Source organism: Lagenorhynchus albirostris, chromosome 8 (genome assembly GCF_949774975.1).
Source record: "Lagenorhynchus albirostris chromosome 8, mLagAlb1.1, whole genome shotgun sequence".
In the NCBI taxonomy this organism is placed as follows: domain Eukaryota; kingdom Metazoa; phylum Chordata; class Mammalia; order Artiodactyla; family Delphinidae; genus Lagenorhynchus; species Lagenorhynchus albirostris.
In genome coordinates this window covers 68,647,308-68,665,631 of record NC_083102.1, presented here as the reverse complement: position 1 = coordinate 68,665,631, position 18,324 = coordinate 68,647,308, and the positions used below count along the sequence as shown (strand labels likewise).

The 18,324-nt window shown below is 37.7% G+C and overlaps 1 protein-coding gene across 2 annotated transcripts in view; it reads left to right on the top strand.

The window, feature by feature from the left end:
- CRPPA (CDP-L-ribitol pyrophosphorylase A) overlaps positions 1–18,324 on the top strand; it is a 305,420-nt gene that overhangs the window by 87,718 nt on the left and 199,378 nt on the right. The window contains exons 4-5 of one of the 2 annotated variants that reach the window (XM_060156132.1): positions 6,238–6,342; positions 13,846–13,891. In XM_060156132.1, the coding sequence (XP_060012115.1) occupies positions 6,238–6,342; positions 13,846–13,891 (151 nt within the window). The remainder of the gene's footprint in view (positions 1–6,237; positions 6,343–13,845; positions 13,892–18,324) is intronic. The other variant, XM_060156133.1, reaches the window with a different exon arrangement.

Genomic DNA, 18,324 nt, shown 5'->3' with positions numbered 1-18,324 from the left:
GAGAGAAGGAAATATCAAAGAAATAATGCAGCAAAAAGTGTTTTTAAAACTTACCTCTTATATTCCCTATCTCAGAAAGCTATTAGAGGATGTGTTCCACGGAAAGGAGAGTGTCATTCAAAAAGATTACATGGGATATTGGAGATTCATGATAGGAGAAAGATGAAGAGTATCCCCAGGATCATGGTATAGGGCATTCTCAGGATGATAGCTGTGTGTCACTGTCAGAGGACAACAACCAGTCCATGTTGAAAAAGGTCAGAAGACTTCAAAAGTGACTTCTTCAGGGATATAAAGTTGGTGAAATGCCTTATGTGTGTGAATATCTTGAGAGTAGATCTAGACAAATAACTGTTTGCTGTTGAATGAGTCATAAGTATGTAGAAAACCAAACACTTGAAACAAAAGAGAAGTTCTAATTCCAGGAAAAACAAAGACTTGTGCAGGAAAGGAATTATAATATATAACCTAGCTATGAGTAATGTTTACATATTCAGTAATGTAGACACACATTGATTTAACCAAAATTAGGATATTGAAGGCATGGGGAATGGGAATTGTTGGTGTGTATTGTGGTGATGTTGGGAGGAGAGAAGACAAAGTTCTTCCATATATGATGGCCAACTCAGAAAATAAAGAGGCAGCATTACAAGTATGTTATTTAGAGAGATGGTGTGATGGTAAACTATTTAATTGCAATTGCTCAGGCCTGACAGTGTTCTGCTTTTGTACCCTTACTATGGCCTCCTGGTAAGTGAAGTATATTTCTCTGCTCCTTGATTCTGGATTTGGTCTCTTAACTTGCTTTGGGATTTTAGCAGATGTGATATAGGCAGAGGCGTAAATGTGCTTGTGCTGTTGGGCTTGCCCTTTGGTGCATCTGTTGCCTTAAGGAAGGCATACTCTCGTGGCTGCCCCTCCATTGTGGCCTGCAGTGTGAGACCCACAGATCAGAACTGCCACAGACAACCTACAGTCCTGCAGCTTTAGAGCACAGTCATCTCAGCTGTCCCACAGCTGTTCATGAGAAAGAAGTATATTGCTATGTGCCACTGAGAGTATATGTACATTTGTTACTCACTGAAGGTTGAGTGTTACCCATGGAAATGAATATTAGAAGAGTCAATTGAAAGAAGGAAAAATGATCGCCTCTGGAGAAGACAAAGTAGGGTGAAGGGGGTGAGGTTGACTTTTTCATAACAAGTCTTATAGAGATACTTGGTTCTTTGAACTATGTAGCTTGATAACTGAAATGTATGAACTAAAAATTTAGAAAATAGAATAGATGACATGATTTTGTAGTTGGAGTTTATAAAGGAAATCTAGCGGATGGACAAGAGATCAAAGCAGTTGGGGTGCTAGACATTTTTCATGCCTTCCACCATAGTCTCTTGGTTGATGAAGGGCAGTCTAAGAAAGCGAACATTTCCTAATCAAGAGCAAATAGAGGTTTTATAGGATTGGATGCCTCTTTCAGGGAAAAGGGCAACTTCATTGTGAGAGGAGAGTAAGAGAAATGATGGTTAGATCTTCAAGTCAGACTGGATTATGGAATGAAAAGTTTCAGAGGAGTCACAGATAAAGGTAAACATCAAGTTCCCCAAAACAGAAATTAGTTGTTCAAGTGAAGATAAATGTCAAGGAAATGGCTAGAGTATTTAAAGTTTGTGCACATGGACCTTGAATTCAGCTAGTATAATGTCAGTAATTGGAGTAAAAAGGAAGACTGATCCCATGTGCCTGAAACTGCAGAGCCTATGAAGTAGTGAGAGATGATAGTGTTATGAAGGTTGGAACATTGTCCAGATGGCCCGTATTTTGGAAGGAAGGAGTGTTTTGCATGGAAGAAGAGCAGTAGGGATCTGGAATGTTAATCCTGCCTTCGTACCCTGCCTTTGAACCACTTACTAGTGATGGTTGGGAAAAGCAGTAGAAACCAGTTGAGGATGCTGGTGAGCAATAGGTATTCCTTCAAATCTAGGAGGTAAAGAGCCTATTAGGTAATGAGTTTGAGTGAACTGAAGCATAACAGAGGATGGTACAGGAGAAAGGGCTGGGCAGGAGGTTAACTATAGGGTGATGGTCCATGGAGACTGACCGAACAGTGTGAGAGGTGTATTATAAACTATTTATTTGATGTTAGTCACTTAACCGCTATGTAGAGAAGACAGGAAAACAATATACACATAACAAAAAAGCTTCAACTGGGCTTCCCTGGTGGCGCAGTGGTTGAGAGTCCGCCTGCTGATGCAGGGGACACAGGTTCGTGCCCTGGTCTGGTAAGGTCCCACATGTTGTGGAGCGGCTGGGCCCATGAGCCATGGCCGCTGAGCCTGCACGTTCGGAGCCTGTGCTCCACAATGGGAGAGGCCACAACAGTGAGAGGCCTGCATACCAAAAAAAAAAAAAAAAAGAAAAAAATTAATTAAAAAAAAAATAACTTCAACTATGTGTGATTTACAGAACAAATCAAACGGGAAGAGAATATCTATGTTTGTAATTGTCAAGATTGAGAATAATATACTTTAAAACTTTGTTCATATTCTACCTTTATTCTTCCAATTTCACTGCTAATTTTTCTTCCATTTTTCTTAATGCAAACTAGGTGTAAGGGAAAGTAGAAGGAGAAGGTTGTACACATTTTCAGAGCTACCCACACTACAGAGAAAATAGAACTCTACACAACCATGAGATATTACTGAATAGCTTCTGGCAGCTTTTTTTTTTTTGTGGTACGCGGGCCTCTCATTGTTGTGGCCTCTCCCGTTACGGAGCACAGGCTCTGGACGCGCAGGCTCAGTGGCCATGGCTCACGGGCCCAGCCGCTCCGCGGCATGTGGGATCTTCCCGGACCGGGGCACGAACCCGTGTCGTCTGCATCGGCAGGCGGACTCTCAACCACTGTGCCACCAGGGAAGCCCTGTTTGTCTGTTCTTTAATTCTACGTCTTTGTTAAACATTTCTTGCATCTTCTTGATCTTTGACTCCATTATTTTTCCGAGGTCCTGGATCATCTTCACTATCATTCTGAATTTTTTTTCTGGAAGGTTGCCTATCTCCACTTTATTTAGTTGTTTTTTTGGGGGTTTTATTTTGTTCCTTCATCTGGTACATAGCCATCTGCCTTTTCATCTTGTCTGTCTTCCTGTGAATGTGGTTTTTGTTCCACAGGCTGCAGGATTGTAGTTCTTCTTGCTTCTGCTGTCTGCCCTCTGGTGGATGAGGCTATCTAAGAGGCTTGTGTAAGTTTCCTTGGCAGGCGGTTTCTTAACCAATGTACCAGCAGGGAAGTCCCTGATTTTTTTTTTTTTTTTTTTTAACATATTGGACTTTGTGGTTGAGCCATCTATTATCTTTTTCTGTTTTCCACCCTTCTAAATATTATCCTCTTAAATATTATCCTTATTTTATGAGTATAGACACTGTTATTCTGGGGTTATTAAGTCTTTATTAACTGTATAGTTTCTAGCTCCTACGAAATACTTTATTTTTTGCCTTTTTCACCTTATCTTTCATTTTAGTTTTACCTTGGGTTTCAGTTAAATCTGGGTTTTTTGCTCCTGTGTGTATGTTGGAGACTGGTTGGATTTGTGGATTTTATAAGTGGGCCTGTTGATTGTGAGGTTCACTGTAAGGTGACTGGGGTTGGCAGTGTCTGTGGGGACCTCTGACAATAGTGTGCTGAGGGCTTCTGCCTGAGGAGAACATTGTTAACACTATTTTGGGCTCCAAATTTAGGGAGGCAGAGGGTTCTCCACACCTATGTATTTGTGTGTTTTTCATGTGATCAGTGATAGCACTATGGCCCCCATGCTGGATAATGTCGATACTTTATGTAGTTACACATTAATTAACTTACTTGATTAAAACCTACCATCTTGCTGGGTGATTTATTTTTGTTCCTTTTCTTTCTTTCTGCCTGCCTTTGTATGAATTTCTCATTTTATGATTCCCTCTTATCACTATTGACTTCTTACTCTAAAACATTTGTTTAGTGATTACCTTGAGTTTAAACTCACAGTAACTTTGAAATACTATTACACCTCTTCATGAGCACCCAGTAACAGGTTGCTGAAGAAGACCCTGCGGGTGGGTATACACTCCTGTTGCGGCTGTGATTCCCAGAGGCTCTACATTCTCCTAGTTTCCTCCACTCAGTGTTTGACAGTTTGTTGGAATTTTTAGGTGATTGCTTCTTACCTGCCTGTGTGGCACTCGCTCCCTTTTGGGGGGAGGCATGCCTTTTCTTAGATTTAGGGGTACTTGGTCCTCCTGTGACCTCAGCTCTGATGTTTTGAGGAAAAGTTCTGCTTTTGGAGTTTGTCTGCTTTTTTCTTTTGTTCTGAAATGAGCATCATTGTCAGCTTTCTATATCCTAGGCAGAAGTGGAAGTCGTCATCCATGTTCTTAAGAAACACATTCAGAATTTAATTTGTCGTTAAGCATGCTTTTTTTTTTGAGGTAACTGTAGAAGCAAGGTTTAATGCAAAAAAATTACCAAAAACCCTGTAAATAGTTGTAATATTAATCTATACAGTGAATAACAGCTTCAGACTATTTCTGCCAGGATGGCTCAGTATCTGTTTCTAGTATATATTTCATAAGTACCTGATCCATCATTTTCCTTATTTCCTGTTGGCTCTGTTGATTGGAATCCTGAAGACTTCATGCAGTTTGTAAGCTGTTGCCATGTTGGCTGGTACATCACGTGAGTGGCAGGAGCACAGCATCAAGTAATTCTCATCCCTGAGATACAAAGGAAGTAGCTGTTCCTGTGGGTTCCTCTTAGTATGCACTTTGTGAGCGCTTTTAAGGCTGTCCATGCATGTGTTCAATATCTTGCATCTGGAAAGAGGCAGGAAAAGGGTTATTGCCAGTCATCTCTGGGATTTAACTGTGTGTTAGGAGAGAACTCTTTTTTTACTGTAGGTTGGTCTCACTTGCATACTACTAGATGAGCCTGTGCAGACGTTGAAAGTAGAATGTAGAGGTTTACCAAAACTTAATGTATTTAAATGTAACAACTGCTGATAATACTATATTAGAGATGAAAATGTTTAATAAATGTCATGTTAGGTATTATATTAGTATAGAAAGTTTAAGCTGAGACTGTTCTGATTAATTTGGGACTCTGGGTATACTTGATGGTTATATTTTCTTGCACATTAACTTCATAAATCATTAAAATTTGGCATTTCGTAAGCTCAAGTACAATAAAAATTGGCAAAGGGTGCTAAATGTCATATTCGTATTTGTTGTCTTCCTGCAGTCTGTCTTATATGGATATGCTCTTTGTAAAATGCAAATCCAGCAGATGTCTGCAACGTCTATATCTTTGTTTGGCACTTTTTGCCTGAAGGGTATCCCTATGCTTGAGTTTTATTCAGTCTTTGGAATGAGATCAGAGACCGTTTCCTCTGATGGGCCTTCCCTGATACCCTCATGTAGAATTAAGTATTTTATCTCCTGGTCTACTTATAAATATTCCTCTATTGTTCCATATCACATTCTGTTATAAAATATTTGGTATAGATCAACCTCCCCTTCTAGACTTGAGTTCCTTGAGGCCACAAAACATGTTTCATTTGTCTTTTTATTCTGGTCCTTAATACAAACCTTGGACTTGATAGGTACTTAGTGACGGTTACTCAGCTGAATTATATTGTGTTGGTCATTTTTGATGGTTCTGCTTAAAATGCTAAAAAATGTTACTTATATTTTACTAAAATCTAATGGGCGTTTAAATTTTTTCTCATAATGAAAGACTGAAATATTGCCATGTTCAGAATCAAAATATATCCTCTAAAAAGGATATATTGATATTTAAAATACCAATTAATAAGAAAGCGGTATAAATATGAGATAAGGGGTTTGGAGTTTTATGGATACCTATATTTGTTAAATCAAGTCTGATACGGTAATCCTCGGTCATACCTTGAGGCATTTCACAAATGTGTTTGGAAATGTAGTTTTTGAGCAAAGGAAATGAAGTATTATATTTATTTGACACCTGAGACTATTCAGGAAGTTAAAAACTTCTGATTGCAACATTCCTGTTTTCTATTTGTTTTATTTGGCTTTTAGGGCATGGGGAAGATTAATGTACCTGATTAATCAGTAGCTAATTAAACAGTTTGCGAGTTTTCTGGGCTCTTTTCCATGTACAGTTGATTATGAAATTAAAAGATTATTTAAAATTATATTTCAACTTGTTAATTCTTTTTTCTTCCTACACAGTGTAGTGACTATGACTTGGAATTTGGAACTGAGTGTTTGCATTTGGCTCTAAAATACTGTCACATCAAAGCCAAACTTATAGAAGGATCTCCTGACCTCTGGAAGGTAAGGGAGTTGGTACTTAGCTCTGTTTTGGTGTGTCATTCCTGAAGACGTATTGTCTACAAGTACAGACAATTTCCAGGTGCTTTAGAAGATAGAGAAGTATAAAAATATTTGGTTTCATATTGAAACAGTATTTCCAGGAATAAAGGTGTGTGTGTATATGCATACATAAAAGGTGTTGAGTCTCACTAGGTTTTTTGAACCATCAAATATGGTATCATTTCTATTGCTCGGTTGCAAGAAAACTCACGCTGGGATAATTTATTCAAACAAATTCCATTTTAGCCAATAAGATTCTTTTATTCACAATTTTTGTGTGTGTTCTTTACATATAATCTTTTACTCTGTAGCCTTACCTTCAACTGGATTGAGAGTGCAACTCTGCTTTCCAAAATAACAACGTTTCCTCACAGGCCTTGGGGTGGTAGCTCCAACTTAACTGGGTTGAAACACATATCTGCCAGTTTGACCCAGTGGGGTTGGTGGCTAGAACCACTCACCTCCTCCTAAGAGGAACTGTGCTCTTTCCTGTGGTAAGGTTTGACTGCCTTTATGGCAAACTTCTTTCTTTAGGAGGAATGAAGTGGTTGTTGCACGATCATAGTTCAGCTTCCTGTTGCAGCAGGAGTGCTTTACAGCGTGACTCTCCTGTGTTTGATTGGGTTGAAATAGGTTGAATTGAGCAGTGTATTCTGAAATAGAATTGTAGGGTCATATCATAGTTTTGAATAAGTATTGCTGCTTTTGAAATGTTGGATGAAATCTTTATAAAGCATCCCTCTAAATCTGGTTAGAAAACATTCATCCTAATTCTGAGATTATATGAATCTAAAAGCATACTTCCTCATTGACATAAAAAGAAAACAAAAAGCCCTATGTGTTGATTAGGTATTTTGTAAGTCACGTGGTGGGCCTTGCTGCATGCTAAGATTTTCTCATACATACTTAAATTGTTCTAAGATTACAAAATATTGACATGCCTGAATTATTGCCTGGTGGAGTAAATTAATGCAGTCTTATTGCTCTTTTAAGAGTATCCGAATATCATCAACCCAGAAGGCAAACCTTTTATTCATTTTGTTTCTCCTTTTCTATATATGGCTCAGATGGTGATATACATATCAATTGGGAGGATTTTGATAGTAACCAATTAGGTATTTTGTTAAAGATCCTGACCCATGTCACCATAGACCTGCTAGACTTAATTTGTAGACTATGTTGAGAAAAAAAAAAAAAGTAAAAATTCAAGACATTTTATTGCTACTAACATGTCAGCACTCTCTGGCCTCATTGCTGATGTTTTAGGCTGTGGGGGGATCTACTTCCTGTGGGTATTCTGAGCCTTCTTTAAACTTGTAAAGTACCCTCAGGTCTGCAGGTGAAAGGAAAGCAGCACACTGCTCTTCTTTGAATTTTACACTCTGTATTTACACAAATGTATTTCAGTATTTTTGAGTGAAATCTCACATTGCAGTGCTTCCACCAGCAATACAGTATCACGGTTTTAGTCCTTACATGTTGGCGCTCTGCTTCCCTTTTATGTGCGACAAATGTCAGGGCACTGAACTGTGGTTGGCCTTTCCAAGTGCTTCTATTCATTCTCCTCCTGAGTCATTTCATAATGCTGTTGCGGGTTGAATTGCATCCTGCCACAGAAGATATGTTCAAGTCCTAGCCCCTGGCACTTGTGAATAAACACTCTTGTTTGAAAAGAGGGTTTGCGGATATAATCAAGTTAAGATGAGGTCAGGTTGGTAAAGAAGAGTCCCTAAATCGGATCTGTAAGAATAGGAGAAAAGATTCACATACAGATAGGTGGAGAATGCCAACAACAATAGAGATAGAAATTGGAGTGATGCATCGACAAGTAAAGGAAAGTGAGGGATCGCTGGCAACCCCAGGAAACTAGGAAGAGGTGGGGAAGGATTCTTCTCTAAAGCCTTCGGAGTGGGCAGTGGCCCTGCTTATACCTGGATTTCACACTTCTAGCCTCCAGTACTGTGAGAGGATATGTTCCTTTTTGAAGATGTCCAGTTTGTGGTACATTGTTATGTCAGCCCTAGGAAACTAATACACATGCCACATTTTCATAGTATCACTTTCCGAACTGGGCCAGAGTGGGGAAGCCCTGCTCTTAGAATGTTTGAATAATGATGTGCCTTACCAGGGTCTTGGATTCTAAAAGGGCATGTAATGCAGTGAATTGGGCAAAAAGTCTTTCAAATTGCAGTTTTGAGGTCTTTTTAAGGTGTCAAATTTCTTCTGTGATTGAGGGGAAGTTATTTTGAGTGCAAATGATGTAGTTGTTTCAGGTTCCCTATTTCCCTCTTCTGCCTCCTGTCTCATCATCCTCTACCTTTAAAAAAATATTTTTGATATTTACTGGCTGTTCGTTTAGCCCTATTTAACTTTTTGATGATACTGTATGAGTTGTCTTTAGCATAAGCTTTTAACTTAATTTTATGGTTTTATTTTGCATGGATAAAGAGTATTACCATTGCTGTTTAAACCAAAGCAATGGAATCTGCATATTGAAATAAGTGTTCTAATTCAATACTAATTCCAACAATGCTACAACTTTTTACAACTCAAAGTTGAAAGAAGATTTAGTACAATTATGCTAAAACTGGCATTGAACTTGGGTGGTAGGCCAAATACCTGGAACATGATTCAGAAATCTGACACAGTGAAGAGTGCACAGTGAAGAGAGTGCACATTTCAAGAGAATTTTCACTACCACAAAACAATAAGGCAAAGGAGGATTCTGAAATACAGAGCCAGGACACCTTCCCCTACCCTTCAGAAAGTGAGGGAGTTCACCCCTGGTGCTGGGAAGAATGACTAGAAATTTCTCATGACCACATGTAGGACTGTTATTTCATCTGCTGCCAGAAATCCCAGGAGGACTATTTTATATTTTACATACTTTTTAATTTTTATTTATTTATTTATTTTATTATTATTATTATTTTTTTTGCGGTACGCGGGCCTCTCACCCGTTGTGGCCTCTCCCGTTGCGGAGCACAGGCTCCGGACGCGCAGGCTCAGCGGCCATGGCTCACGGGCCCAGCCGTTCCGTGGCATGGGGATCCTCCCGGACCGGGGCACCAACCCGTGTCCCCTGCATCAGCAGACTGATTCTCAACCACTGCGCCACCAGGGAAGCACCATACTTTTTTAAAAAAAATAGAAGTAAATGCAAAAAGACAGCATTTACGGTTGAGGCCAGCCTTCCTGCAGTAGCTCCTCTGGGTTTAGAGGAAACATCAGTTTTTTCAGATCACTATGCAGGGTAGAGGACATCCTTGAGAATGAGCAAAACCCCCTTCTTCTACCTCCTTTCCCCTCCCTAAGAGCGACCAACCACAGAAGAATACAGGACCGACTCCTGAGAATAGGGGTTGGCTCTGAAGCTCTGCCTGAGTGGTTGTGCCTAGCCAGCCCTTACTGAACATACTCTTATTTTAGTGAAATTTCATCTAGTCTATATAAGAGGAGACTACATTTAGTCTCCATTCCTTTAATTTATAGTTGTACCATATTTTTGTCCCAATATAAAGAGTTGATCACTTACTATACTACACAGACCTAATTGAACAGACTTCTTGTTTCTAAGTGTTAAAACAGTCTTCAAGGCATAAAAGATTCATAATAAGTTATTGAAGAAATTTAACTGTATTCCATTGTCTGAAAATGCTTCTTTAGAAGACGTTGATGTGTCATCACAACATTATTGGAATGACTGACTTTTGAGGATTTCTTTTGATGGGAATTACTTGTTTTAGATTCAAGTGTTCTAGCATCTTTGTTAAAAACAAAAGAAAATAGTCTCACTTTTTTCTTTTTAACCTCAAAAATACAATGTGGTGAAATTGTGTCTTTTCAGAGGTTTTCATCTAGTTATCCAGTCTGGAGGAAAGAACATTTTCTAGATAGACATAATTGATGAACTGGAAATCAATATAATATCCCCATCCAAATCTAAATTTGTATCTGTCTTCGAAATTTAAGATTTTCTGGCTTTATTCTAATTATTGGAGTACATACTCATTTTCTTATGAGGTGAAAGATGGAAGAACATTAAGTGTAGTCTGATTTATGTAAGATGGTGGCCAAGTGGACTTGGCTCTGAGAAGTCTCTTTAATATACCATATTGTCAACACGGAGCAAGACAGAGCAGGTACCAGAGTGTCCTGTGGAGCTCACCTTGAGGTAGCTGAGAGTGCTCTGGCCTAGGAGTTAAAGGCAACTATCTCTGTGGCTCTCAGTTTCAGGTTTCTCTTCCACTGAACATAAATATTTTTAAAGCTAAATACTTAGATGAAATATTGCACAGAAGCACAGTGAAACAAAACAGGCAAAAACTGAGCTAAACTAGGTGAGTAGCAGATGTGGGGCTCTGAGTGTCAGCTGTGCAGAGCTTCCACACTGGTCTTCCGGTGGCCCCTGAGCTCTGAGGAGCACAGTGTGAAAACCAGTGAATCAGAGGATTGAGGCTCTTCTATCACTAGGGCTGATTTTTTTTTTTTTTAAGTAACTGTTTTCCATACTGAGGTATTATGCAAGGTCAAAGAAAACCTGCAGATCATGCTTACAGAAGAAAATCAATCTCAAAACTGATTATTAAACTTTTCATAAAATTAAAAATAAGGAAAGGACACTCCATATTGCTGTAAAAGCTTGATAGAAAGAGTCATCAATTCAGAATTAAAACATTTTCAGTCCTCTTCCCTTTGAAATATGGCAGCTGTTTTATTTAGAAAAACAGAAGGCTGTTTTTCAACACAGTACTTTATAAGTTTGTCAGAAATATTTTGTAGTTTATTTTCCTTAAATCAGTGTTTGTTGAGAAGTATAGTTGAGGTTTTCGATAAGGCTTTATGAAGAAAATATTAAATAAACATCAAAAACTTTAATCTGTGTATAGTATGTATCCACAGCCAACAAGAAAATGTAGGCAAAACGATGAATTTTAGGGGAATTCCCTGGCGGTCCAGCGGTTGGGACTCTGCGCTTTCACTGCAGAGGGCACAATTCACATTTTGATGTCTTTCTTGCTTATACAATTACTTATTTAATATTAGTGTAGAAAGGACCTTTAGGTAATAATTCATGTATTTTATTCATAAGACTGATTCCAATGCAAAAATGTTGTCTTGCAAATATGCTAGAAAAATCATTTTAGTATTTGAGACCAAGTTTTTTTCATTAAAAAAACCCATTGTTAAGCTAGATTTATTTGGAAAAAAGAATAAGGTACTTTCACAATTATTCTATTTAAATTGGAATGCAGTTTTATCTCTCAAAGAAAGCAGGAAGGAATACAAAATCAGCTATGGTAATTAGGCATCTTCCTGTTGATTTCTGATTTGCGTTTACCTTACATAGCAGACAGTTATAGGAAAAAAAGGCTTTTCTCACTTAAATTGCAAATATTGAGTGATGATTTCAGATATCTAGTTAACTTTGGGTTTTCATGGAAACAAATGTGTTTTTTTTAACATTTAATATTAATATTTAATACCACGAGAGGTAGCTGTGTCCCCATTGCCTGTCCGAACGCCGGGGGTTAGAAGGTGTTCAGAGGCATTTAAAAGAAAGAGTGGATGTAACTGACATGACTGGAGGCCTCTACCACAGGTGCGTGTGTGGGTTTGTGTTGTGGGAGCCCCGATTTTCCAGCCTTTTCTGTTGCCCCCGAAGCCCCCATGTGGCTCTGCTCTAGGCCTTGAGGGTCTCTGCTTCCTGTCTGTCTTGAGCTCCGCAGCCTTGTCTTGTCTTTATTTGGTAAAATAAATATTTATTTATTTATTTATGGCTGTGTTGGGTCTTCGTTGCTGTGCGTGGGCTTTCTCCAGTTGCCGAGAGTGGGGGCTACTCTTCCTTGGCGGGGCTTGGCCTTCTCATTGCAATGGCTTCTCCATTTGCAGAGCATGGGCTTCAGTACTTGTGGCTTGCGGACTTAGTTGCCCCGCGGCATGTGGGAACTTCCTGGACCAGGGCTCAAAACCGTGTCCCCTGCATTGGCAGGTGGATTCCCATTGGCAGGCAGATTCCCAACCACTGTGCTACCAGGGAAGCCCGAAACAAATGTGTTTTATTCGATTCTTATAAAAGAAATTTATCCTCTAAAATGTTGTTTCTACAGGTTGAGTTTTGCTCACTGTTTTCATTGCTCTATTCCAGTCCTTAGAACAGGATGTACAACATGGTAGTTATTTGATAAATATTTATTGAATGAGTGAATGAGATCAATACATTCTTTAATTTGGTAAAATGCATAGTCTGAAGCTTTAAGTGTCTGTTTTCTATTTATTTCCCCAAATAAGAGAACTGCATTTTGGGCCAGTAACTATAGTACTAGTTTTGGTTCACATGTGCTTGTTTTAGACATAATTTAACAATGTCATATTTGATTTTAATAGATTGGTTGAGTGCTTGAGGAAATTTCCATCTGTCTTACAGTTTAGCTGCTACATTAGTTCTGGATTGTAAGGTATAGTTTTGGACCAGGGTTACCTGCCAGGATACAGGCATAGCAGGGAAACCTATTTTGGGTAGAAGTGCCCTGAGCCACTTACCTGAACAAAGTTTCTGTACAAGTTTAGTTAGGATATAATCTGGAGGAAAATAGTCCAAATTATAGACATAGAAGGGTATTAATTAGTGAGTATTTCTCAAGGTGAGTTTTTAGACCATTTGCATCATAATCATCTGAACACGTGAATGATAAGCTCCTAAGACCTTATAGTACTTATTAACATATTTGATTATTTACTGTGTTCTTCAGTTCTGTGATGTAGGAAAAGTGATTCTGCAGTGCCATGCACTTGACATGTTCTGTACCTGAGCTCACTGGATGTACTCTGGGAACTATCTGCTGTAGGACCATGCAGGGTATATTACAAGGAATAGGTTATTGCAAGGAGGCTGTATGTTCTTAAGCAAAGATCATGATTGTTCTTATATACATGGTGGTACCCTCCAGGCTCTTTCAATCAGTTATGTATTAATAAAAATCTTAAAAAGGTGAACCTTATCTGGAAGTATACAGATAAACTCAATTCAGAATGAAGACCCTCAATGTGAATTGGTCTTTCAGAAGTGTCTCATTTCAACTGAAAATGCAATTTGGTAATTTTTTTAATATATACTTTTCCTTCTTTCCTTCCAACATAAAACCTACTATTAAACAGTAATTCTAATACTTTTATTTAAATGCTACCACATTTTCTTTGATATAATACTTATATTAATAAGACTTTGGTAACCACGGCCACATAACGTCTCAATTTACTTAAAGATTTAAAAACAAATCTTCAACCATTTGTAGAAACAATATATATTTTTTCTGAATAAACTGATGTGTTGTAATTTAAAAATTGTCAGTATTATGTGTTTATAGTTTCTCCAAAATCAAGAATTTCCTTGGGGGCATAATTTTATTGCTTTCACATTCCTTCCTACTCTGTTAAGTCTAATGAAGTTTATCTGTCCTCTAGGTGACCTACAAACGAGATCTGTATGCAGCTGAATCGATTATTAAGGGTATGTTTGGCCTTATGACTGTCAGTTCCTATGTTTCAAAAATGTAAGCCAGTTGAGAATTTCTCATGACATTTTAAAGCCCAGAATTCTCAGAAGTATAAATGCTGTAGGCCACGGAGGTCTGTGAGTTGTTTGTTTGAAAAATAATTACATTTGTTTTGTTTCCTGCTTTGAAGTATCACTTATTATGATTTATGTAACATCGGTTTTAGCTTTTATAAAGGAAATACTTCATTAATTTGAGAAACGTAGGTGACATTGACACTATTAGAAGTGAAAACTGATATTTTAATTTATAAATATATTTTGTTTTTATTTATTCAGAGGACTGTCTACCCCCTCCCAACACTGCCATATCAGTACATTAGACAGCATCTTTTGCATGAGAAAAAAAATTTTCTGAAATAGAGAAATTGGGCTGAATGAGTTTTAATTCCTTTTAGTTCTGACAATGACTGCAATTTTGTTTTGTAATTTTAGATATTATATATGTAATAACCCCTTTCTCATTCTTTTCATCTCTGACTCTAAGATCTCAGCTACACAGAAGTTCTTTATTTCATAATCAACAAATATTTATTACTGTGCTTGACACCGTGCTAGAAATGTAATGATGATGCACAAGGGACATTCATTCTGTACTTTTGCAACCTCCACAGTTCAAATCACAGTTTCTTAACCTTGGCACTATTGGCATCTTAGGCCAGGTAATTCTTTGCTCTGGGGACTGTTTTATGCATCCTAAAAGTTGCCTGGCCTCCACTCACTAGATACCAGAAGCACTCTTCCCTCCCTCCCCTCCCCTGCTCTGACCATCAAATGCCTCCTGACATCACCACTGTTGTATGTATACATGGTCCTAGCCAAAATCAGAGGGGTCCACCCCCAATGCCTAAGCAAGTGTGGTGCTTTACAATCTATTTGTAATTTACTCCTTCAAAAATATGTTACGGACAGAACGATGTACTCAGATAGCGACTGAGAAGTGACCTTGTAAATTCAGATGTTGATTGAAGTTGAAAGAAATACTGAATGGGAATTGTGAGGGCAACAGTTTTTATTTTATTTTATATCTTATTTCATTTTATTTTATTTTATGGAAAGCCTATTTAACAATCAATTGGCTTCACGTTCAGCAAACTGAAATCTTTTCTCTGTTCATAACATTCTGTATTTGTAGTTTATCCTCATGTTTTTTGTCCTTCAAGAATATTGTGTTTCAAACCATTAATGTACTTTAATATGTGTATCTGTGTATGTAAACAGATCATCTATAGCTATAAATCAAAATGTTGACATATATTTACATATGAGCCAGGCTATGTATAAACATTACTCTGGAGAAGTTGCCTAAACCATGTTGTAGTTGGCTATATTCTCAGCACAAGGAAATTTAAAACTCAGTCTGGTTTCTTTATAAACTCATATCTCCATGACCTAGGTAAAACGGAAGTGAGCCATTTTGTGAAAAGTTGGCAGGTAGTTCAAGTGAGGCTGCTACGTATCTCAGTACTTCGCCTATGTATTATCAAGAACAGGCTTCTTATCATGTAAAAGCCTACATTTTAAGTATAATTGCAGGGGGCTTCAGTTTTGGAAATTGTTTGCAGAGGGAAATTGTTTTGTTTAGGTAACATGTTCTAGTATGCTACTTGTCAAGTATTTAAAAAGTATTCTACTTTGATTCTTAGGGAAAGTAATCGGTCTGGATGTAAACAGCTGATTTAGAGAAGAGTCTCCTTATGTTCTTTCAGATTTGCATTTCTATTAACTTCCCAAGAGATTCTGATGTTGCTCATACCCTTTGAGGACCACTGCTGTGGTGCCTTCCTACTCTGTTTGGGTTTCTAGATCAGTAGTGTTGTGATTACCAGAGAACTTGAACACAGAATGTCTGGCCCTGACACGTTAAGTCAGAATCTGCGTTTTAACAAAAACTCTGGCTCATTAGTTTGTACATTAATTTCCAGAAGCATTCTTCTAGGCTACTCTCCAGTCTTTAATAGTTGATGTTTTTTCCTAAATAATACCTTTTATTGTATTTAGAGCTTCAAGTCTTTCCATGCTGTCAGTTTCAAATGTTTGTTGGCTCAACTGGGATTGCTACCTGCCTCCATGACTTGAACTAATACTGTCTCTGAGGCCTCATAGTAGAAACAATTCCGGGCATAGGAAAAGGGAAACTCTTAGATTTTTAAAAATAAAATTCTAAAACAGAGTATGGTATATAGCAGGCTACCTATCTGAGCTATCTACTCACCTGTTTGCGTTTTCCATGTAAATGTTCAAAGTATTTTTCTAGGCACTTGTATGACACAGCATTCACTGGGTACTTATTTTGTGCCAGGCATTGTTTAAAGCATTTTATATAGATTATCTCTTGCTTCTCCAAGAACTCAATGATATAAGTAGTGTGGTTGTTTCTGTATTATAGGATATTCAAGGGTCCTAAGCAAATACTAATCTAAGAAGGATAGAAAATTAATTCTTAATTATAAATTTTTCTACCTTAGTCAGTTTACCTCTTTATATAGCTGTTCTCCCTTTTTTCCTTAAGCAGAGATTATTCAGATTCCCTTCTCTGAAATTCTTGGGCTACGTGTGTTTAGGCATTTTGATTACTGTGTATTTTCAGAAGCTACTGCTGTTTGTCATACATTATATCACATTACCAGTGGGATTTGGGACCTTACCACATAATGAAACTTACAGTATATGAATATTTATGCTCAATATTTAGAATGACTATAAAGCCCCTAGCCAGTTCAAGCTTAGGACTCATTTTGCCATCAAATTTTTTTTTTAACATCTTTATTGGAGTATAATTGCTTTACAATGGTGTGTTAGTTTCTGCTTTATAACAAAGTGAATCAGCTATACATATACATATACCCCATATCTCTTCCCTCTTGCGTCTCCCTGCCTCCCACCTTCCCTGTCCCACTCCTCTAGGTGGTCACAAAGCACCGAGCTGATCTCCCTGTGCTATGTGTTTGCCATCAAATTTATATATGAAAACAATTTTTAAAACGTTTAAGAACTTTTTGGATTTCAGCATTGACTGTAACTTGGTGTGACCCTCTTTTAGATTTGATTCAGTGAAGGTGGAAAGAATGTCTATTCTTTTTTCTATCCTCTGACATTGAGTTGAACCAAATTTATTGGTGTTTTTTCTTTAGAATCTAAGGAACATAAATTATGGGAATAGATGGTCTTTCCCTCCCACCTTACCTCTCTACCTGCTTCCAGCACATGCATATTGAGCTCCAGTGTATATATCTATCTTTTTTCTTTCTTAAAATAGAGATGATATAATATTTGAATGTATGCACTTTCGTCAAGGTTTAAAACCAGGACTTGGAGCACATGGCACTCATGCCAGGTATTTTATATGTTATTTCATTTGTTCTGTATAATGCTGTTAACATAGATATTACTGCTCTAAATTTTGCAAGTGGGAAAACTGAAACTTAGTGAGATTAGGTACTTTCCTCTAGGTCACATAGTAAGAAGAGGATCCACAGTTTAATCCCGTTCTCCCTTCACCTTAAGCCTGACTCTATTCTGGGACGTGGCCACTTTGCACTTCTGAGTCATGTCCCTGCTCACATTGACCACTGAAAATACTGGATTCAATCTCTCTCTTTGGTGGGTACAGCAAATGGCTTATAAAATCCAGCCTGCCCAGTTCAGGTTCTGTTGGGTTAAAACCGTGTCTTCAGCTGGGAAGAATGATCACACAATTGATGCTGAAGATGTTATCTCCTAGTGCTGTGCTAAGCACACAGTAGTATTCTAGAGAGTCTGGGAGTGTGGGAAAAGCAGATAATATTGAAACTGCAGATTTCTAGACAAGACTAGAGAAAGAATAAAAATTAAAATTCAAAATCAGAATAATAGTTTCAAAATGATGGTTTGGGTACTGTTTCTTTCATTTTTAAATTCTGGGAGTTTAACATTCATCACCGAGCCATAACAGTTTTTCCTCTTCTAGAATGGAACTTGTTTTCTCTGTGGTATGAGTGCTTAGTATTCTGTAAGTTGTCTTTCCTGTGCTGCTTTATTTACTTCCATACCAATTATTGCCGGCCAACGTATTATATTCTGATGTAAATATTTTCTTGTTTACTAAGTGTTTTTCAAACTATAAAATATTTCTAGGATAAATGTCAAAACTTGTAAGAGCTTTTCGTATTCCCAGGTTGACTTGTCACTGGAACAGCATGTATATTTTAAGGTCCTTCTTAATTTGTGTTCAAGTCCGTCTCTTCAGTAGGGGAATTTTGATGTAACTAACTTCAGGCAAGCTTTTGATGCTAAAATCCTCAAATTATGGTTTATAGCAAGTCTCAAAATCTGACTTTTATGTTGTTAGATAAGTTTTATTTTTAAGCTTAATTTATTTTACTGTCAGTATATTTACGTGGATTTCC